Source organism: Xenopus tropicalis, chromosome 4, assembly GCF_000004195.4.
Source record: "Xenopus tropicalis strain Nigerian chromosome 4, UCB_Xtro_10.0, whole genome shotgun sequence".
NCBI lineage: Eukaryota > Metazoa > Chordata > Amphibia > Anura > Pipidae > Xenopus > Xenopus tropicalis.
Genome location: NC_030680.2, coordinates 2,335,861 through 2,359,056, shown reverse-complemented (window position 1 = coordinate 2,359,056; position 23,196 = coordinate 2,335,861). Strand labels below are relative to the sequence as shown.

General features: G+C 52.1%; 1 protein-coding gene across 5 annotated transcripts; it reads right to left on the bottom strand.

Moving 5' to 3' along the window:
* Positions 1–1,148: 1,148 nt before the first annotated feature.
* Positions 1,149–19,831, bottom strand: LOC100496047 (F-box/WD repeat-containing protein 7). Of its 5 annotated transcripts, XM_031900367.1 has the most exons (3): positions 8,446–8,762; positions 8,133–8,359; positions 1,149–3,122 (listed from the first exon to the last, which is right to left on the bottom strand). In XM_031900367.1, the coding sequence occupies exons 2-3, from the start codon at positions 8,165–8,167 to the stop codon at positions 1,862–1,864; spliced, it is 1,296 nt and encodes a 431-aa protein (XP_031756227.1). In that variant the 5' UTR covers positions 8,168–8,359; positions 8,446–8,762; the 3' UTR covers positions 1,149–1,861. The 5 variants fall into 5 exon arrangements, with proteins under 5 accessions (XP_031756227.1, XP_031756225.1, XP_031756224.1 ...); XM_031900365.1 differs by lacking the exons at positions 8,133–8,359; positions 8,446–8,762 and adding an exon at positions 19,363–19,831 and having other exon boundaries at positions 1,149–2,911; XM_031900364.1 differs by lacking the exons at positions 8,133–8,359; positions 8,446–8,762 and adding an exon at positions 19,568–19,831.
* Between the last annotated feature and the right edge of the window lie 3,365 nt (positions 19,832–23,196).

Sequence of the window (23,196 nt, the reverse complement as noted above, 5' to 3'; positions counted from 1 at the left end):
AATGAGCCCCCCCCTGTACATTCCCAAAGGGATATTTATCTGTGGGGCAGATTTACATTCCATCCTTAGAGAGGGGCGAGACCCCATGGGAAAGGGCTGGGAAAAGGGAGAAGGGAGCCTCAAACCCAGATTGGGAACCATGATGGAAGCCCCAAAGGGTCAGGAGTAACCGGCTGAAGTGGGAGCTTTAACCTGCAGTGAGTTTGGTTGGTAAGGAAGGAGATCGGCAAAAGGAAAGGAGAAGAGGGGGGTAATTAGGGGAAAGGGTGTGTGAGGGGAAAGGGAAGCAGGAGAGAGAGAAGGGGGTTATGGGAAAGGGGGGGGTGCAGGGCAATGTGTGGGGCCCAAACTCTGTGGGGGGCAATAGGTTCCCAGAGGAAATAAGGACATTTATGATTCCAAATGGCATGAAATTCATTCACCGCAGCAAAAGAATAGTAAGAGTCAGTAGATAGACGTAGGGTGTGGCTTCAGGCAGGTATACAGGTGGGCACACAGGTACCGGCACCCAAGGCAGTGACCTCACCGCAACTCCACCCCTTCTGCCCACAAACCCCTCCCCTCGCCAACCACTTCCCTCCAATTTCCCTACTGCTCGTACTGGCCCTTTTAGAGATTTGGATGGATTTGGGCCAGTGGGTGCTGAGCATATTATAGTCATTCTGTAACTGATCCAATCTGTGCCCCCCCCAAGTGTTGTGCCCTCAGCAGTTGCCTCTATTCATCTCCCCATTTCCACCCCCAAACAGGAACAGGTAAGTGCACCTGAGTCCCGCTAAGCTGTTTCAGTGAACAGCCGACACGATCATCTCTCCCCCTATACCTGTCCGGCCCTTCTGATTTCCTCCCAGTGCCCTGTTGGCCCAATATGACCCTGCCCAGGCCCAGAACCCAATGCCACCCTTCTCCCATCTTTCCCGCTGTTACTGGCAGTGACTGAGAGCCCCTTCCCATGGGGGTACCCGCCGCACTGTGATTGGGGAAAGGTGGGAGGCCCTCTGATCCTCCTGCCTTAGCCAATCACATTGCAGCTGGTATCTCCAGGGGAAGAGGCGCTGCCCAACCACAGAATGTTCTAGAAGGTGCCACTGATTGTGCCCAGTCCAGTTTAGGGTTCCTGTGAGGAATAAGAGAAGATTTAGAGGTTGTTGTTCGGCTGCAAACAAAGGGAATCCAGATATAAAGAGCGAGACGTTTCTGGCACAACCGGTGCTTTATTTGGAACAAGTGCAAAGGTGCCAATAGGTTTAACTGGAACTGATGTACGAGCAGCGTGAATCCTCTGTTCCCCGGCGCTTTGGGTCTGACCCGAAATATCCAATCACCTTCTCTCTTATTGATCCACATTTCCCATCTCACCCTCCCCACATAAGAGACTGTCAGGCCGTGTAGCTGAACTGGAACGGGAAACGCAGCGGGGAATGATGTGCGGCGGAACCACAGCCAATGGCATCAGAAACAGGGCGGGGCTAATCAGATAAAGGAACATATTTAGCCATATGGGCTTTGTGTCCCGCCGCTTTTAAGTGTGTACATATGGGTCGGCAAATACTATGGGCAATAACCAGCAACTATATGTTCTGTTAGTAAAAATTCTGGGCCCCCCACAGCCTCCTTCCAACTAAATCAGTCTCCCAACTCCTTAAAGGACAAATAGAGAAAAGGCAATTTCACTGGGGGTTGTTTTTTTTTATGGTGGGGCAGAATGTTAGTTACCCCAGCTGCTGTTTCTTCTAGAAAACACAAGAAAACACAGTGATTTATTTCACTGGGAGGTAACATTTAGGTGTAATAAAGAAATTGCCTTTGCTTGTCCTTTAATGAGATGCCAACATGCCCCGGGGTTTACATGAATGTGTAACTATAACTTTAACCTTTTTCTCTTCCTCCTCTTCGGCTCCTGATTGTCAAAGTCGAACACTGTCATCTCCTCTAGCTCCTCCCTCCCCCCAATCGCACAGAAAAGTTTGGTTTGAGAGACCATGAAATAACAAACACTTTCATTTCTTCTCCACAAGTCGTACAGAAACCGATTTTCTTTCCCATCCCAGAGTGTTTTGGACTCCAGATCCCAGAGCGGCACCGGCCCAAACTCCGTGTTGTTTATCACAAAATTCCTGCGGAGTCGCACACTTTTCACATAGCGATTAAATTTGACCCGATTAAAACCCGTAGGAAGGCCGTCCCCCGACACAAATATATTGGCCCTCAGTGACACTGCGGATATGTAGGTCTGAAGGTCTGTTATTGTTTGGATGTGCCGCCCTGTGTCAGTGTCCCACACGGTTATTGTGCCGTCGTCAGTGACCAGTAAGAGCCGCGAGCCTTTCAGCTCTAAGTGGCGGATCCTCTCATTGGGAAGTTGGAAAGTAAACAAACAGCTCTGTGCCTCGGGATCCCAGAATTTTAGGGTGTATTTGCCATCAACGCTCGCCACCCTTTTGCCGTCATACTGAATATATGAAATATCCTGTATATCCACCATGAGAACGTGTAGGCACTGCCCCGTCTCAATGTCCCAGATTCTGATGGAACCGTCACATGACCCACTCGCTACCCTTCTCTCATAGAGATACACACACCACACAGCGCCAGTATGGCCGCCCAGCGTGTGGATACATTCCCCGCTCTCTGCATTCCATACTTTTGCTGTACGATCCTTAGATCCACTAACAACAATGTGATCTCTCATTTGTATTGGAAAGATTTTGTCTGTGTGTCCCACAAGGGTCCGTATGTGTTCTCCAGTAACTGCCGACCAGATCTGTATTGTATTTTCATCTACAACACAAATCATTTCCTTCCCATCAGAGGTCCAGGTTATGAAATCTGTCCCCGACTCACTTGTATCCAGTGTGATTGTTTTGAATCTCCCTCGGTGCCAGTTGGTATCGACCCTGAGCTGATTGGTGTAAGCGCTTTTCCAGGGACCGGACCCAGAGCCTTTAGCCCTGCTCCTTGTTACCTGCGGCGGCTCCTCAATCCCATCAGCCTTGCACTTTCCCTGCCACAGGCCTTCATCCTCAGCCAACTCTCTCCAGCGCTGGCAAGTCTGCGCCACCTGCAGGATATCCTTGGCATCAAGGTACGAGAGGATGCGCAATGCCAACTCATCAGGTAACCAGGAGGTACAGTCCTGGGGCTCCCCGGCTTCCATTCTGCCCCACTCCACTTCTGGGGCAAATTTAGCTCCTCCCACAGAGATGCCTCTTGCTTCAGCTTGTTATTTGCAGTCCCCTGAGGAAACCTGCCCAGGGATAGAGGCAGTTACCAAGATCCCCACAGCAAACTCCTCAGGTACAGAGGATGCTGGGAAGATAAATACAGGAAGTCCCACAGGAATGGGGGGGGGGACCCTAAGAAGACATTTATACGTTTCCCAGAAATGGAGGCAGTTTCTCAGCGAGATACCCAGGCTGTGTGCAAACACCACACTCCCTCTCACTGGTACATTCACTTCTGGCAGGATTCTTCCTGTGAAATGAGGGATATAAAGTTCTCCACGGTCCCTAACGTTTATAGCCTTGACTCCTCCCTTCCTCGTTTCCGCACCGCCCTCCTTCCCGTATGAGCCAATCGCTAGCTGCCCCTCCCCTACATTCACAGCCAATAGGAATAGGGCCAGAGGCAGAGCAGGGAGTTGGGAAGCGGTTAGTGCGGCCGGATAGGGTGTTTGTGCCTCAGTAAGAGGCTGGGAGCGAGTCTTTCCCCTAGGGATATTCTGTAGCTTCAGCCCCAATAAGTATTGTGTGGGGCACTCCCGCTCCTTCTCCTGCCAGCAGTGCGTACATACAGCAGCCATAACCCCCGGGCAGGTAGCCGGGCATCTCCCTGTATATTGTGCTGGGGGTCGGGGGGGGGAGTATCAGACAGGGATAAACTTACACAAACCGGGCAGATTCGCCACAGATTCACCATAAAATACTGTGTTTTGGGCCCCTCACAGCCCAGTGTATTCTGGGTACTGTACTTTAGTCTGAAACAGGCAAACCCCGCCCTCTCCTTTTGATTGATGGCCCTTGCAACCAACAGGAGGGGAGGGGCACAGGCGCTGGTACAGCCCGGTGTCTGAGTCACATGACGGGAACGCCCCTCAGGTTGCTAGGGAACGAAGCGCGGGAGTTTCAGAGACAGGAGGAGTCACGAAATGTCTGATAATGTGTATTTGGCAGGTCGGGGCTCCTACTGGCCCAATATTCCCGCCCGGAGCTTTAGGTGCCAGCAGTGCCCGCATATACACTGGCCTGTTATAAACCAATGGAGAGTGAGGGGCAGTGCCCGCATATACACTGGCCTGTTATAAACCAATGGAGAGTGAGGGGCAGTGCCCGCATATACACTGGCCTGTTATAAACCAATGGAGAGTGATGGGCAGTGCCCGCATATACACTGGCCTGTTATAAACCAATGGAGAGTGAGGGGCAGTGCCCGCATATACACTGGCCTGTTATAAACCAATGGAGAGTGAGGGGCAGTGCCCGCATATACACTGGCCTGTTATAAACCAATGGAGAGTGAGGGGCAGTGCCCGCATATACACTGGCCTGTTATAAACCAATGGAGAGTGAGGGGCAGTGCCCGCATATACACTGGCCTGTTATAAACCAATGGAGAGTGAGGGGCAGAGGGACCGCCAATAAGGAGGGGACAGGGCAGTGAATCCCTCAGTCTGAATACAGGAGCCCATACACACGGGCAGATTTTGGATTGGGTCCTTCAGACTGATTGGCAGATTATCTGCCCATGTGGGGGCTCCTTTATTCAGCACCAGGCTTCCCTTTCTATATGTTACACACACAATCTCCAGGAGCCCAGTTCTGCTTGTGATTGGTTTCATTCTCCCATTCATTCCGGTACCACATTGGCTCTTTGGTGCGGTTCTTGGTTCAGCAGCCCATAGACCCAACACTTTAATGGCCACAGGGACAAAGGATCGAGTTAGGCTGGTATTGCCCCCCTAAGGTGGCATATCGGGGGAAGGTCTGCTCATTTGGTGAGCTCGTCAAACGGGCAGAACTTACTGTGTATGGCCCCTTAACTGCCCCTTCATGCTAACAGACTGCCCTGTCTCAGCAGGGTGTGGGGGGGGCTGTTTGTGCCTCTGGGTACTGGGAATGCCGGGGGGGCTGTAAGGTGCCACAGACAGTCACTATTTATTGGGCTGGGGGGGCTGTAAGGTGCCACAGACAGTCACTATTTATTGGGCTGGGGGGGCTGTTTGTGCCTCTGGGTACTGGGAATGCCGGGGGGGCTGTAAGGTGCCACAGACAGTCACTATTTATTGGGCTGGGGGGGGGGGCTGTTTGTACCTCTGGGTACTGGGAATGCCGGGGGGGCTGTAAGGTGCCACAGACAGTCACTATTTATTGGGCTGGGGGGGCTGTTTGTGCCTCTGGGTACTGGGAATGCCAGGGGGGCTGTAAGGTGCCACAGACAGTCACTATTTATTGGGCTGGGGGGGGCTGTTTGTGCCTCTGGGTACTGGGAATGCCAGGGGGGCTGTAAGGTGCCACAGACAGTCACTATTTATTGGGCTGGGGGGGCTGTTTGTGCCTCTGGGTACTGGGAATGCCAGGGGGGCTGTAAGGTGCCACAGACAGTCACTATTTATTGGGCTGGGGGGGCTGTTTGTGCCTCTGGGTACTGGGAATGCCAGGGGGGCTGTAAGGTGCCACAGACACTCACTATTTATTGGGCTGGGGGGGCTGTTTGTGCCTCTGGGTACTGGGAATGCCAGGGGGGCTGTAAGGTGCCACAGACACTCACTATTTATTGGGCTGGGGGGGCTGTTTGTGCCTCTGGGTACTGGGAATGCCAGGGGGGCTGTAAGGTGCCACAGACAGTCACTATTTATTGGGCTGGGGGGGGCTGTTTGTGCCTCTGGGTACTAGGGCCTATTTTGTATCCTGGACCAGAGCTGCTGCCCATACATGTACATGTGAGTTGGATCGGATATAAAGTTCTACTTCTCATTTTGAGCAGCGGGTACTAGTTGGGCACAGCCCGGTGGGTGCTACAGTCACTCATGGAGGCCATACTCTATTGCACATGTGCCCACCCCCCAAACTGCCACACGGGACACCTGGGGACATGGAAAGCGATGGCACCGGGACACTCAGTCACAAATGTACATTTGGTCCCTGTGGGCACCTGACAAATGCTAAAGGGGCAACTGTCCCCCAGAATGTGTGTTCAGAGACCTGTAATCAGACAAAATGATCAGTGTGGGGCACAATGTGTGCAGAACTCACCCAGAGAGCCAGTGGGTCCAAAAGTACCAAGTGACGTCACAATGTGCAATATTCCAACACACTCACTGGGGCGTGCTGACATTTTAGCCCCCCCTCCCATAGGGAATTAAATTGCTATGTTTCCCCCCGTGGTTGTGCTCCATTTTAGAAGAAAAATGGAGGAGGAACTTATTGCTGCAATATTCCCCGTTTCACCCAGGCACCCCGACTTCTGCACAAGTCTAATGCTAATCATTTCCCCATGTCCTTACCCCCTGTCCCTGCGATTCCCCCACGTGACCCTCTGTTCCCTGCTGCTTCGGTTCTCAGCCCAAATACCCAATCACCTGCTCCCCACATTTCCCTTCCGACTCCCCCATTCTAAGTTTTTCTATAGCAACTTAGCTATACAGCGCTTGGAACCAGGGGTTGGATGGATACGGGGTCTTTCTATAATGTAAAATAAAAACATTTATATATTTAACAAAATACAATAGACGCATCTTGTCCCGAATTCCAATTTATGTGGGTATCATACTATTACAGCGTCCGTGTAGCTGAACTGGAATGGGAAAAGCAGCAGTTCCAACCCAGGACCAAAACTTTTTAAAGTGAGACTGACACATCGTGAAACAAACGGCCCAGTCACGGATCTATCGCTTTTTCTTCCGTTTACCAAAGTCCAGAACCAGCACCTCCTGTTGACTATACCCCCCCACAATCAAACAGACAAGTTTTGTAGGAGACACCAGGAACTTGAATACAAACATATTTGTTCTGGTTATTTTATCGATACCAATATTCGATTTCATGTCCCAGAGCGGCACCGGCCCAAACCCGGAGATGTTTGTCTCAAACTTTCTGCGAAGTCGCAAGTTCTCCATATAGCGCCGAAATCTCTCGGAATCTTTCAATATCTCTAAATTATCTTTATTTTCAACATCTGTGGCACGTAGGTCCTTAAGGTAAGAGGCGAGCATATTGGCCTTCACTGACACTGCGGCTATGTAGTTCTGCAGGTCCGTTACTGTTTGGATGCACTCTCCGGTGTCAGTGTCCCACACGGTTATTGCCCCATTCCTGGTGACCACTAATAGCCGCCTCCCACTCAGCTCTAAGTGGCGGATGTTGTAAATGGGACTTGGGAACGTGAGCAAACAGCTCTGTGTCTTCTGCTCCCAGATTTTCACCATGGAATAGTCATCTACACTCAACACCCTTTGGCCGTCGTACTGAACATATACAATATTCTGATGGTGCAGCGTTAGGACGTGTAGGCACCGCCCTGTCTCAGTGTCCCAGATTCTGATGGTGCCGTCACGTGACCCACTCACTATCCTTTCCTCATGGAGATTTACACAGCACACAGCGCCAGTATGGCCGCCCAGCGTGTGGATACATTCCCCGCTCTCTGCATTCCATACTTTTACTGTCCGATCCTCAGATCCGCTAACAATCATGTGATCTCTCATTCGTAATGTTAAAATTTCATCTGTGTGTCCCACAAGGGTCCTTATGTGTTCTCCGGTAACTGCCGACCAGATCTTTATTTCTTTTCTTCTTCCAATACAAACCATTTCCTTCCCATCAAAGGTCCAGTGCGAAAAAATAAGATCATCGCAATAAATATCCAGTTCTATAGTTTTAAATCTCCCTCGGCGCCAGTTATTATCAATCCTGAGCTGTCTGATGTAAGCTCTTCTCCAGGGACCGGACCTTAACCCTTTAGCCCTGCTCCTTGTTACCTGCGGCGGCTCCTCAATCCCATCAGCCTTGCACTTTTCACACCATAGAGAATCATATTGTGCCAACTCTCTCCAGCGCTGGCAAGTCTGCGCCACCTGCAGGATATCCTTGGCATCAAGGTACGAGAGGATGCGCAATGCCAACTCATCAGGTAACCAGGAGGTACAGTCCTGGGGCTCCCCGGCTTCCATTCTGCCCTTCTGGCTCACTGCAGCTCTGGGGCAATAGGAGCCCTTCCTGATGGCAGTTAATCTGGGGTTGTGCTCTCTATAGGGGCCCCCCAGTCATGTGATCTGATCCCCCTGCTGACAGAACCCTCTATGGGAGGGATGGAGGTTATACAGGAGCCACACAGGAAGTTCCCCCGGGAGGAGTGGAGGATGCTGGGAAGAGAGACAGAGGAAGTGGCTCAGAAATAGAGGATGCTGGGAAGGCAGACACAGGAATAACAGGCAACAGAATGCGGTACCAAATCCGGGTTTGGGCTCCCTGGGATGCGGAACCAGGCGGCACTGTTTGCTTTCCCAGCACCGGAACTCCTGAAGCCGCTGTCTGTAACCGTCTGAGAAATGAGCAGCAATCCCTGTCCCGCCCCTCTGTGTATCCAGCCAATCACATGCCTTCTTTCGGTACAGGCGTTCTTTCCCCGCCCCTCTCAGCTCAGGCACCTATAGGAGACAGGGGGAGGGGCCAGTCAGGCAGAGCCGCTCTGTGTGGGAATCATCCCGCCCCTCTCAGCTCAGGCACCTATAGGAGACAGGGGGAGGGGCCAGTCAGGCAGAGCCGCTCTGTGTGGGAATCATCCCGCCCCCACAGGTGGGTAGTGACCCCCCCTGTTCCCCGTTCCTTACACTGCTGGTTCCGACTCCGACACAAATAGAGCACAAACCGTCTGACTGACAGGCCCTGAGCAGAACTGAATTCTAGAAGGATTTGGGTTTGTTCAGCTGAGTTTTGGCCGTTTGGTCCTTATTATATTGTCTGTCAGCAGTGGGGTCTTTCTGAATTCCCCCCCAGACCCCCTTTCTATTGTGTCACCAACCAATGGGGTGAGTTGGACCTGCCCCCCCTGTGCCTGAAGTTCAGATGGAGGTTCTGTCCCCCCAACTGGAACCCGGGCCTTAACCCGTAGCATGGGGTACAGGGGCGCCGGCCTTGTTGCCCTGGGATTGCCCAGTATTGTGACATTTTCCCATAATTCTCTTTTCCCCCCTCGCCCGGTTCTCTGCTTTCCTTCCTTTCTCTCTTTTCAGTACAAATTAAAGGGAAAGTTAAGTTTCAAATAAACAAACGTATTTCAGCCATATGGGATTTGTGCCCCGCCTCTTTTTATTGTGTACATATGGGCCGGGAATACTATGGGAAATAACCAGTGATTATATGGGATGATGATCCACTCCAGGCCTTTTGGGCCCTTATTGTATGTTATCATGTAGTTGGAAGGGGAATTCAGGCCTAACAAAACCAGGACTGGATCATTATCCCCCTTATGACATGGGATTGGCTGTTACCAATTTGCTGTATAACCTGAAAATAAATCTCTTCCCCGACTTAATGAGATGCTGAGATGTCCCGGGTTTTACATGAATGTGTAACTATAACTTTAACCCTTTCCTCCTCGTCTCCCAGTCACTTTAGGATCAAGCCAATCAGATGTTGGGTCTCATATCCCAGAAAGGAACTGGCCTGAACCCTGTGTTGCCTATTGCAAAATCACCTTGGATCATGCAGTGTAAATCCCAGGTAGGTTTCAGGTAGGTTGTTACATCCTGAGACGAGTATATTGGCCCTCAGTGATACTGCGGCTCTGTAGGGCCGTTATTGTTTGGCTGCGCCGCCCTGTGTCAGTGCCCCACACGGTTATTGGACCCTCCCTGTAACCACTCATTTTATTTTCAGATGTAAATAGTTGGGCAAAACCCAGTTCTGCCAGCAGGTGGCACCAACCCTTAAGGTTCGCCTAGGGCGGGGCCTATATTAGGAAGTGGGGGAGCCGGGAGTTTCCTGTTTGGCTCAGCAGACAGGACAGCACAGAGCCGGACCAGGTTGGAGGCCGTACCCCATTAGGGCTGGAAGGTGGGCTCGGAGGTCGGTATGAACTCGCTGTACGAGTGAGAGGTAGCCAGGGTAGCCAGCAAGGACAGTCTGTTGTCCCAAAGAGGAGTCAGTGTTTGGGGTAGAGCCCCGGGGCGATTGTGGGCAAGTTAGGGATGGGAGCTGGACATGACTGAGAAGGGGGGAAGCTTTACTGGAAGAGGAGGCCCCTCACTGGCTAACGGCCATGACAGTGGCACTGGGAGCTTCTGGGGTGAGAGAACCCTGTGAGTGTGAGTCCGGCGCTCCAGTGAGTACCCGCCAAAGTCTGTGCCTTTCTTTATCAGATTGTGTGGTTAGATGTCTGCTCTCTACAGCATTATCCCCTTCCCAGGAGTCAGTGAGGGGAACCCCAATACTAACGGCATTGCCATTGGCTGGGCAGGGAGCTGGGAACCTGTTACTGACACCACTGATTGGCAGGGGGATAAAAGACAGGGTCGGACTGGGGGTGTGCGGCCTCACTGGGGCTGCCCCCCCATTTACTTTCCTGTAACCTAAAGGCACAGACACGGGGCAATTAGTCACCGTGACTTTATAAAAGGCCGATCATGGAGACTCACCCCCCATAGGTTACTATACAAGTCACTGCCACTGATTGCTTGCTGTTTGCGCTGCATGGACTTTTTAAAAAGTTGCGCCTACTACTTTCTGAAGTTTTTAAAGGGAAAATATCCCTCTCTTTGACACGAGTTCATTAGGAAAAATGCATAAACACTGCCTGAGCTGCCAGAAGTGTTACTGTTTATTGAAACTCAGACTTATACAATTCCTCCAACTGAGAGGAACCCATACTGGCTCGCCTGTGCCTCAAATAAGGGTAAGTAGCGCTGAGGTTTAGGCCATTAGGCTGGTGGAGTCAGTGATGGATTCATGCTCTCCATGTTATTAGCCTGTGGGCTGATTGGTTGGACAGCGTCGGAATGAGCAAGCTTACCTGAAAGGGGATATAAGCCCAACCATAATGCTGTCCCACTGCGCCCCCTAGTTTTGCCCACTGCGCCCCCTAGTTTTACCCACTGCGCCCCCTAGATTTACCCACTGCGCCCCCTAGTTTTACCCACTGCGCCCCCTAGTTTTACCCACTGCGCCCCCTAGTTTTACCCACTGCGCCCCTAGTTTTACCCACTGCGCCCCCTAGTTTTACCCACTGCGCCCCCTAGATTTACCCACTGCGCCCCCTAGATTTACCCACTGCGCCCCCTAGTTTTACCCACTGCGCCCCCTAGATTTACCCACTGCGCCCCCTAGTTTTACCCACTGCGCCCCCTAGATTTACCCACTGCGCCCCCTAGTTTTACCCACTGCGCCCCCTAGTTTTACCCACTGCGCCCCCTAGATTTACCCACTGCGCCCCCTAGATTTACCCACTGCGCCCCCTAGATTTACCCACTGCGCCCCCTAGTTTTACCTTTACCCAATTCATCTTCTATCACATCCAAGTCCCCTGGGTATTTGTCACTTACCTCTCATTCAGTTGTCCCCTCCGTATTTCTGGGCTCTGACTTCCTGTTTCCCATGATGCTCCCTTCTCTGACTGTTTCCTGGCTGCGGGGGGAACGGGGCAGAAGGAAAGTCCAACTGTAAAGAGAACAAAGGCAGCAGCCGGGACTGATGGGAAAGAAAAACATATTCCTGATACTTTTTCCCCTTTAAGTTGCAAGTCCCGGTCCTGCTCCTAAGGGATTGGCTGGGATAAAGGAAGGTTCAAACTTCTTCCCGCAGCCTAGCCAATCAGCTTGTGGCTGTACTGGGACTTACAACTTAAAGGAGAAGTAAAGCCAAACTAAAGAATTAGGACGGAAATGTTGTACATTATGTTTTGGGCTTCTGTACCAGCGCAAGGCACCCAGAGCCCCCAGAGCAGGGAAGGTCTGTGCCCCCAGTAGATCCCTCCCCCCACATTTTATTTTATGCTCTGTGCTGTAAGTCACTAAACTTAGGGACCGACTCACAATATACTGTATATATAGAATATAGATCTCATGATACTAGGGGTGCCACCTGTCTGGCGTTGACCCAGACAGCCCGATTTTTGGTAGGGCCGGGTCAGAACTGCCTACCCAGTTTTTCCAATTTGGATTCTTGAAGACTGACACGGTGATCAGCCAATCACCGTTCACTGTGTCATAGCCCCACCCCCATGACAACAGCAACCCACTGTTGTGATGTCACTGTCCCACCCAGTGATGTTATGCCCTCCCCCAGCCCAGATTTCCCAGATAGGGGAGGGCACAACCGTACATGATACAGGGCTGATAAGTAATTCATTCAGATTCACATTACATGGCAGCATTCAAACCAGTGCAATTAGCATGAGAATTTATTAATCAGCCCTGTAATATCAGCTTAAATTTCTTATCATTTGTGACGTCCCCTAAACGCAGCTTCTCAACAGCTGCCCAGAATCACAAACAGCCCCCCCAGCCCAATAAATAGTGACTTTCTATGGCACCTTACAGCCCCCCTGGCATTCCCAGTACCCAGAGGCACAAACAGCCCCCCCCAGCCCAATAAATAGTGACTTTCTATGGCACCTTACAGCCCCCCTGGCATTCCCAGTACCCAGAGGCACAAACAGCCCCCCCCAGCCCAATAAATAGTGACTTTCTATGGCACCTTACAGCCCCCCCGGCATTCCCAGTACCCAGAGGCACAAACAGCCCCCCCAGCCCAATAAATAGTGACTGTCTGTGGCACCTTACAGCCCCCCTGGCATTCCCAGTACCCAGAGGCACAAACAGCCCCCCCAGCCCAATAAATAGTGACTGTCTATGGCACCTTACAGCCCCCCCGGCATTCCCAGTACCCAGAGGCACAAACAGCCCCCCCCCCCCAGCCCAATAAATAGTGACTGTCTGTGGCACCTTACAGCCCCCCCGGCATTCCCAGTACCCAGAGGCACAAACAGCCCCCCCCCCCAGCCCAATAAATAGTGACTGTCTGTGGCACCTTACAGCCCCCCCGGCATTCCCAGTACCCAGAGGCACAAACAGCCCCCCCCCCCCAGCCCAATAAATAGTGACTGTCTGTGGCACCTTACAGCCCCCCTGGCATTCCCAGTACCCAGAGGCACAAACAGCCCCCCCCCCCCAGCCCAATAAATAGTGACTGTCTGTGGCACCTTACAGCCCCCCTGGCATTCCCAGTACCCAGAGGCACAAACAGCCCCCCCCAGCCCAATAAATAGTGACTGTCTGTGGCACCTTACAGCCCCCCTGGCATTCCCAGTACCCAGAGGCACAAACAGCCCCCCCCCAGCCCAATAAATAGTGACTGTCTGTGGCACCTTACAGCCCCCCCTGGCATTCCCAGTACCCAGAGGCACAAACAGCCCCCCCAGCCCAATAAATAGTGACTGTCTGTGGCACCTTACAGCCCCCCTGGCATTCCCAGTACCCAGAGGCACAAACAGCCCCCCCCAGCCCAATAAATAGTGACTGTCTGTGGCACCTTACAGCCCCCCTGGCATTCCCAGTACCCAGAGGCACAAACAGCCCCCCCCCCAGCCCAATAAATAGTGACTGTCTGTGGCACCTTACAGCCCCCCTGGCATTCCCAGTACCCAGAGGCACAAACAGCCCTCCCCCAGCCCAATAAATAGTGACTGTCTGTGGCACCTTACAGCCCCCCTGGCATTCCCAGTACCCAGAGGCACAAACAGCCCCCCCAGCCCAATAAATAGTGACTGTCTGTGGCACCTTACAGCCCCCCCTGGCATTCCCAGTACCCAGAGGCACAAACAGCCCCCCCAGCCCAATAAATAGTGACTGTCTGTGGCACCTTACAGCCCCCCTGGCATTCCCAGTACCCAGAGGCACAAACAGCCCCCCCCAGCCCAATAAATAGTGACTGTCTGTGGCACCTTACAGCCCCCCTGGCATTCCCAGTACCCAGAGGCACAAACAGCCCCCCCAGCCCAATAAATAGTGACTGTCTGTGGCACCTTACAGCCCCCCTGGCATTCCCAGTACCCAGAGGCACAAACAGCCCCCCCCCCCAGCCCAATAAATAGTGACTGTCTGTGGCACCTTACAGCCCCCCTGGCATTCCCAGTACCCAGAGGCACAAACAGCCCCCCCCCAGCCCAATAAATAGTGACTGTCTGTGGCACCTTACAGCCCCCCTGGCATTCCCAGTACCCAGAGGCACAAACAGCCCCCCCCAGCCCAATAAATAGTGACTATCTGTGGCACCTTACAGCCCCCCTGGCATTCCCAGTACCCAGAGGCACAAACAGCCCCCCCAGCCCAATAAATAGTGACTGACTGTGGCACCTTACAGCCCCCCTGGCATTCCCAGTACCCAGAGGCACAAACAGCCCCCCCCAGCCCAATAAATAGTGACTGACTGTGGCACCTTACAGCCCCCTGGCATTCCCAGTACCCAGAGGCACAAACAGCCCCCCCCAGCCCAATAAATAGTGACTGTCTGTGGCACCTTACAGCCCCCCCAGCCCAATAAATAGTAACTGTCTGTGGCACCTTACAGCAGCCCCCTTGGCATTCCCAGTACCCAGAGGCACAAACAGCCCCCCCCCCAGGCCAATAAATAGTGACTGTCTGTGGCACCTTACAGCCCCCCCAGCCCAATAAATAGTGACTGTCTGTGGCACCTTACAGCCCCCCCAGCCCAATAAATAGTGACTGTCTGTGGCACCTTACAGCAGCCCCCTTGGCATTCCCAGTACCCAGAGGCACAAACAGCCCCCCCCCCAGGCCAATAAATAGTGACTGTCTGTGGCACCTTACAGCCCCCCCAGCCCAATAAATAGTAACTGTCTGTGGCACCTTACAGCAGCCCCCCTGGCATTCCCAGTACCCAGAGGCACAAACAGCCCCCCCCAGCCCAATAAATAGTGACTGTCTGTGGCACCTTACAGCCCCCCCAGCCCAATAAATAGTAACTGTCTGTGGCACCTTACAGCCCCCCCGGCATTCCCAGTACCCAGAGGCACAAACAGCCCCCCCCAGCCCAATAAATAGTGACTGTCTGTGGCACCTTACAGCCCCCCCAGCCCAATAAATAGTAACTGTCTGTGGCACCTTACAGCCCCCCCGGCATTCCCAGTACCCAGAGGCACAAACAGCCCCCCCCCAGCCCAATATATAGTGACTGTCTGTGGCACTTTACAGCCCCCCTGGCATTTCCAGTACCCAGAGGCACAAACAGCCCCCCCCCCCCCAGCCCAATAAATAGTGACTGTCTGTGGCACCTTACAGCCCCCCCGGCATTCCCAGTACCCAGAGGCACAAACAGCCCCCCCCCAGCCCAATAAATAGTGACTGTCTGTGGCACCTTACAGCCCCCCTGGCATTCCCAGTACCCAGAGGCACAAACAGCCCCCCCAGCCCAATAAATAGTGACTGTCTGTGGCACCTTACAGCCCCCCCGGCATTCCCAGTACCCAGAGGCACAAACAGCCCCCCCCCCCAGCCCAATAAATAGTGACTGTCTGTGGCACCTTACAGCCCCCCTGGCATTCCCAGTACCCAGAGGCACAAACAGCCCCCCCCCCCAGCCCAATAAATAGTGACTGTCTGTGGCACCTTACAGCCCGCTGGCATTCCCAGTACCCAGAGGCACAAACAGCCCCCCCCCCCCCCAGCCCAATAAATAGTGACTGTCTGTGGCACCTTACAGCCCCCCTGGCATTCCCAGTACCCAGAGGCACAAACAGCCCCCCCAGCCCAATAAATAGTGACTGTGGCACCTTACAGCCCCCCTGGCATTCCCAGTACCCAGAGGCACAAACAGCCCCCCCAGCCCAATAAATAGTGACTGTGGCACCTTACAGCCCCCCTGGCATTCCCAGTACCCAGAGGCACAAACAGCCCCCCCAGCCCAATAAATAGTGACTGTGGCACCTTACAGCCCCCCTGGCATTCCCAGTACCCAGAGGCACAAAAAGGCCCCCCCCCCTAGCCCAAGAAATAGTGACTGTCTGTGGCACCTTACAGCCCCCCTGGCATTCCCAGTACCCAGAGGCACAAACAGCCCCCCCAGCCCAATAAATAGTGACTGTCTGTGGCACCTTACAGCCCCCCTGGCATTCCCAGTACCCAGAGGCACAAACAGCCCCCCCCCCCAGCCCAATAAATAGTGACTGTCTGTGGCACCTTACAGCCCCCCTGGCATTCCCAGTACCCAGAGGCACAAACAGCCCCCCCAGGCAATAAAGAGTGACTGTCTGTGGCACCTTACAGCCCCCCCGGCATTCCCAGTACCCAGAGGCACAAACAGCCCCCCCCCCCAGCCCAATAAATAGTGACTGTCTGTGGCACCTTACAGCCCCCCTGGCATTCCCAGTACCCAGAGGCACAAACAGCCCCCCAGCCCAGGCCTGTCACACACCCCTGGTAACAACTTCTGTGCCCAACAATGCAGATCGGGGGCAGAGTTGCAGAGATAGTAGTTGCTCTAAGGCAAAGTTGCCCACACACAGGCCAAACAAGCTGTTAACTGGACCCTTCCAGGCCATGATTATTTGCTCACTGAGCCCATTAGGTGTCTCTGCCGGAGCTGTGGGGTCCCATTTACTGTATTTCTGGGGTCTCTGTGAATTCCTTGCATCCCTGTCGCCTTTTTGTTTGCGGCCACTGTCTTGCCTGCTCCAGAAATTATATAAAATAAGCCCAATAATTTAATTTTGATGACGGTAAAGACTGTAAGCTCTTGCGAGCAGGGCCCTCTGACCCTATTGTTACTCTGTATACCCTTGTTTGTTAAACTATTTAAGATCCCTGTTTAATTTCATTGTGAAGCGCTGTCGCTATATAAATAAATGATGATGACGATGATGACCTATGGCGGCCAACCACAAGCGGCTGCTGAAAGTCAGGGAAAAAAGGGCCAAATCATTATTTTATGATGCATTCAAAAATGGAAGTGCCAGTAGAATGCTTGCTATATATCCTTACTGTATATTGTTCTTTCAGGGCAACCAAAAGGTAAAGGACCCTACTTACCTGTATATACTGTATATTTAAAAAAACAAAAAAACATACTATTTCATACTATAGAGACATAGACATATATATATTTAGCACATTTTATTTCATGTGTAAAAACAATACAACCAACTGGAAAAGTCCTAAAAATGTGTCCGACATGGGGAGGTCGAGTTATCAAAATTCCAACTTGTGAGGATATTGGGGGGTATGTAATAAAAGGCACTAAGCTTGCCCGGGAGCAGTAACCTATAGCAACCCATCAGCAGGCAGCCTGTTTAAAGGAGGTGTAAACCCAGCCATGATGCTGCCCCACTGCGCCCCTAGTTTTGCTACAGAAGTTGTCAAAACCCTAATTATAGATGCAAGGAAATTCCCCAATGAGAATTCTACTGATAAAATACTTCATTATAAATGCAGGAGAAGTGACCAATGAGAATGCTGATTCCCAGCACTGTGTCAGGCCCCTTGCTGGTACCTTACATATAGAGATAATGATGGCATTTTCCCCTCATTATATGGCACAGGAATCAGACATGGGGATAAAGGGACAGACTTGTTCAGTGCTGGGAAACTGTGCTTATTGCTCCCAACTCCAATTGCAGGAACAGAGAACAGGGAGCCGGATTTACTCACATCAGCTGGGATTCTCATTGGAGGATTCTTTTGCATTTCAATGCTGCCAATGCGGGCCCTAGAGAGCTGGGAAAGTTTTATTGGGCAATATTGCTTTACGAATACAGCCCTGATGTTGCTGGACTACAGCTCCCAGCATGCCTCACCCTTCATTATATGTTACATTATTCTGGGATTTGTAGTCCGGCAACAGCCGAGTAGTTGAGAGTTGAGCCGCGCTGTGTCGCAGGGTTTACATCGCCTTTAAACCTCCCTGGGCTCCTCACTCAATTCGGGTACTAGCAGAGACGGCCAATAGGCATGTGTTTCTCACCTGTAGCTCAGGTATGAGAAGGACGGGCCATACTCTATAAGATCCGCTTGTTTGGGGAGGTTGCTAAACAAGCAGATCTTTCCCCCGATATGACCACCTAAAGTGAGCGATATTGTTCTAATCTGCCCCGTGTAAGGCAAGCTTTAGTTCTCTGCAAAATCCAATCTCATTTTTATCCCGATTCCCCTTCCGACTCCCCATTGTAACTCCTTATATAGCAGATAGTTGGGTCGTGTAGCTGAACTGAGAAGCAGAACCTGACAAACTGCAGCAGTTATAGAGCTCAGGCCCCACCTGTCTGACCCGCGGGTTTCGGGCCGGCCCGCACATCACTATACTTGGTCTCCTCTTCTTCCAATCAGTAAGCAATGCCCAGCGCCAGCACCTTCAGCCCTACACCTGGCTCTTCTATCAGGCAGATGAGTTTTGTACCAGAAACACATAAACGATAAGAATGATAAACATTTCTATTCAAGCCAAGATAGTTCCAATCAAAATTCCAGAGCGGCACCTGCTGAAAATCCCAGGCCGGCCCAAACCCTGTGCCGTTTATCCCCATATTCCTGCAGAGTCGCACACCGTGCAGCCAAAATGACCTTTTAAATTTCTCGATCTTAAAATTATCAACACATTTCTTGTTCCGTAAAGCTGTGTGCTGCCTGTCGCATCCTGAGAAGAACATTCCGGCCTCCAGCACAATCCTATTCATGTAGGACTGTAGATCCCCTATTTTACTGAGGCACCGCCCTGTGCCCAAGTCCCACACTGTCGCCACCCCTGTCTCAGTGACCAGATATAGTTTTGTGCCTTTTACCAGCTCTAAGTGGCGGATATTGCCATCGGGAATTGGTAAAAAGAACAAACGCCTCTGTGTCTCGGGGTCCCAGATTTTCACGTCGCCATTATTGAGGCTGGTCAGCCTTCGCCCATCATAGTGAATATATTCGATGTCCTGTAGGTGCAGTGATAGGTTGTATAGGCACCGCCCTGTCTCAGTGTCCCAGATTCTGATGGTGCCGTCACATGACCCACTCGCTGCCCATTTCTCATGGAGATTTACACATTTCACAGCGCCAGTATGGCCGCCCAGCGTGTGGATACATTCCCCGCTCTCTGCATTCCATACTTTTACTGTCCGATCCTCAGATCCACTAACAATCATGTGATTTCTCATTCGGAATGTTAAAATTTCATCTGTATGTCCCACAAGGGCCCGTATGGGTTTTCCAGTAAATGCCGACCAGATCTTTATTGCATTTCCGCTTGCAATACAAACCATTTCATTCCCATCAAAGGTCCAATGTGTGAAATTCAGATCCTTCTTACTTATATCCAGCGTTACACATTTAAATCTTACAGGGGGCCATCTGATATTAGTCAAAAAAAGACTGATGTAAGTGCTTTTCCATGGGCGGGGCCTAGAGCCTGTAGCTGTGCTTATGTGCAGCGGCTCCTCAATCCCATCAGCCTTGCACTTTCCCTGCCACAGGCCTTCATCCTCAGCCAACTCTCTCCAGCGCTGGCAAGTCTGCGCCACCTGCAGGATATCCTTGGCATCAAGGTACGAGAGGATGCGCAATGCCAACTCATCAGGTAACCAGGAGGTACAGTCCTGGGGCTCCCCGGCTTCCATTCTGCTCTGCCTGGCACAACCCATAGTGCTTCCGGCTCACTGCCGCTCTGGGGCAATTTTAGTGCCTGTTGAAGACCTGTTGGTGCCCACGGTGCTGAGCTTGTTACATCCAGGCCCCTCAGAAAGAAGTTCCAAACAAAAAGTTGTCCAGAAATAGAGGATGCTGGGAGGATAAACACAGGAAGTTTCCCAGGAATGGAGGCTGCTGGGAGGATAAACACAGGAAGTTTCCCAGGAATGGAGGCTGCTGGGAGGATGAACACAGGAAGTTACCCAGGAATGGAGGCTGCTGGGAGGATAAACACAGGAAGTTACCCAGGAATGGAGGCTGCTGGGAGGATAAACACAGGAAGTTACCCAGGAATGGAGGCTGCTGGGAGGATAAACACAGGAAGTTACCCAGGAATGGAGGCTGCTGGGAGGATAAACACAGGAAGTTATCCAGGAATGGAGGCTGCTGGGAGGATACAAGTAGTTCCCTGGGATGAGATCAGGTTGGAAGATACGGCAGAAATGTTTCCACAGAAGGAAAGTGCAAGTTCGGAGCCCCAGGAAGTTGCTCAGGGGGGAGACGCTGGGAGAATAAACACAGGAAGTTGCCCAGGAATGGAGGCTGCTGGGAGGATACACAGGAAGTTGCCCAGGAATGGAGGCTGCTGGGAGGATAAACAGAAAGTTGCCCAGGAATGGAGGCTGCTGGGAGAATAAACACAGGAAGTTGCCCAGGAATGGAGGCTGCTGGGAGGATACACAGGAAGTTGCCCAGGAATGGAGGCTGCTGGGAGGATAAACAGAAAGTTGCCCAGGAATGGAGGCTGCTGGGAGGATACACAGAAAGTTGCCCAGGAATGGAGGCTGCTGGGAGGATACACAGAAAGTTGCCCAGGAATGGAGGCTGCTGGGAGGATACACAGGAAGTTGCCCAGGAATGGAGGCTGCTGGGAGGATACACAGAAAGTTGCCCAGGAATGGAGGCTGCTGGGAGGATACACAGAAAGTTGCCCAGGAATGGAGGCTGCTGGGAGGATAAACACAGGAAGTTGCCCAGGAATGGAGGCTGCTGGGAGGATAAACACAGGAAGTTGCCCAGGAATGGAGGCTGCTGGGAGGATAAACACAGGAAATAAGAGGATGCTGGGAAGAGAGACAGAGGAAGTGGCTCAGAAATAGAGGATGCTGGGAAGGCAGACACAGGAATAACAGGCAACAGAATGCGGTACCAAATCCGGGTTTGGGCTCCCTGGGATGCGGAACCAGGCGGCACTGTTTGCTTTCCCAGCACCGGAACTCCTGAAGCCGCTGTCTGTAACCGTCTGAGAAATGAGCAGCAATCCCTGTCCCGCCCCTCTGTGTATCCAGCCAATCACATGCCTTCTTTCGGTACAGGCGTTCTTTCCCCGCCCCTCTCAGCTCAGGCACCTATAGGAGACAGGGGGAGGGGCCAGTCAGGCAGAGCCGCTCTGTGTGGGAATCATCCCGCCCCTCTCAGCTCAGGCACCTATAGGAGACAGGGGGAGGGGCCAGTCAGGCAGAGCCGCTCTGTGTGGGAATCATCCCGCCCCTCTCAGCTCAGGCACCTATAGGAGACAGGGGGAGGGGCCAGTCAGGCAGAGCCGCTCTGTGTGGGAATCATCCCGCCCCTCTCAGCTCAGGCACCTATAGGAGACAGGGGGAGGGGCCAGTCAGGCAGAGCCGCTCTGTGTGGGAATCATCCCGCCCCTCTCAGCTCAGGCACCTATAGGAGACAGGGGGAGGGGCCAGTCAGGCAGAGCCGCTCTGTGTGGGAATCATCCCGCCCCCACAGCCCCTCTCTCCGGGCCGGAAGTGCCGGAAGCTGCAGGGGAGGGAGGGGCCCGGGGTTAGTCCCAATGCAGCGCTGTAAGGGGGGCCCCACTGTAAGGGGCAGATGAGGGGCTGGGGGTTACTTTGCAGGGACCCTGTGGGGTTATTGGTGCAGCATGGGGGGTACAGGGGAGCCCCATATTAAGGCTAGTGAGGGATTTACCCTGGGGCTGTTCCCTGTGTAACTTCTCACCCTGCAGCCTCAGTGTAGCAAGTGCCCAGAACTAGAGGGGGTTCCGGGTGTGACAGCCCCTCAGTCAGGGGAGTGAAAATCCCAATGGTACAAAATGGCGACGTTGCGCTTGGTCACAAACACAAATCATATATTTTGTATTTATGTTTTTATAGCGACGCTTTGTTATACGTTCTTTGTACATATGAACCGTACTGTCTCTTTAAGCCGGTGTAACACTTGGGTGGCTTAATAGGGGTATTAATACAAGTAATAGGACGCCAGGAGCTCTTGCAGAATAACTGGATAGTACTTTATTGTCCAAGACAAGGGTATTCAGGGTATTTCAATATACCCACTCAGATGTTACACAGTATGCAGTTATACAGTTGATGTAAAGATGGATCAATAGCAGAAATATGATGTTTCCCTGTGTATCCCTTCTCATCAAGAGGTTGGGCAGGTAGAACAACAACAGAGTGATAGGTAGGGAAGCTCACCGGCATAGTCCCATGCTCCTGTGGAGGTTAGGGCAAGGCATATTTGCTAAGCTATTCCCCTAGCACTTCTGTGTCCCTAAGCTAAGGCCAGTAATGCCTGTTAGGAAGACTACTCCTTTGCTATTGTCCTGAATGGAGCAAATGGCTGCTCTTTCTGTATAATTCTGTCTGAACTCACCACTCCTAGAGGGCGCTATTACATATATTGCTATGCTGTCATTTTCCTCATTCACGGGGCCCTGTCCCCGACTTAAATTTAGATGGAATTGGCTTTACTGGGCCGGATCTGTACCCAGGCTCAGTTGGGGCTCTGCTATACACTATATCAGCCTGCAGGGGGCGTGTACTACCTGGCTAAACCTATAGGGGATAGCTTTACACTGTAAACTAAGTACAGGGGTTTCTGCCCAATAACAGTAAAGGTATGAAGAGGTAGGGAAGTAAAGCCATAGGGAGCTTAACCCTATGGGTCCCTACACCGGTTTCATTCTGTTTTATGTTTTGGTGGGTAGTGACCCCCCCTGTTCCCCGTTCCTTACACTGCTGGTTCCGACTCCGACACAAATAGAGCACAAACCGTCTGACTGACAGGCCTTGAGCAGAACTGAATTCTAGAAGGATTTGGGTTTGTTCAGCTGAGTTTGGTCCTTATTATATTGTCTGTCAGCAGTGGGGTCTTTCTGAATTTCCCCCCCAGACCCCCTTTCTATTGTGTCACCAACCAATGGGGTGAGTTGGACCTGCCCCCCCTGTGCCTGAAGTTCAGATGGAGGTTCTGTCCCCCCAACTGGAACCCGGGCCTTAACCCGTAGCATGGGGTACAGGGGCACCGGCCTTGTTGCCCTGGGATTGCCCAGTATTGTGACATTTCCCATAATTCTCTTTTTCCCCCCTCGCCCGGTTCTCTGCTTTCCTTCCTTTCTCTGTTTTCAGTACAAATTAAAGGGAAAATTAAGTTTACGTTTTTTGCAACTTCTATAGCAAAGCTAGGGGGCGCAGTGGGGCAGTGCTGCGGGTTTACATCCCCTTTAACATGGGTTTCATAGACTTTCCTTTACTCGCTTGAACGTTTGTTTGGGA

What these genes read in the sequence shown, in the direction of transcription:
- LOC100496047 (XM_031900364.1), bottom strand. Translation starts at nt 19,626, where the DNA reads ATGGGTTGTGCCAGGCAGAGCAGAATGGAAGCCGGGGAGCCCCAGGAC. An exon ending in CCCCAGGACTGTACCTCCTG is followed by an intron (nt 3,123 to 19,567) that starts GTTACCTGATGA and finishes CTGTACCTCCTG; the next exon opens with GTTACCTGATGAGTTGGCAT.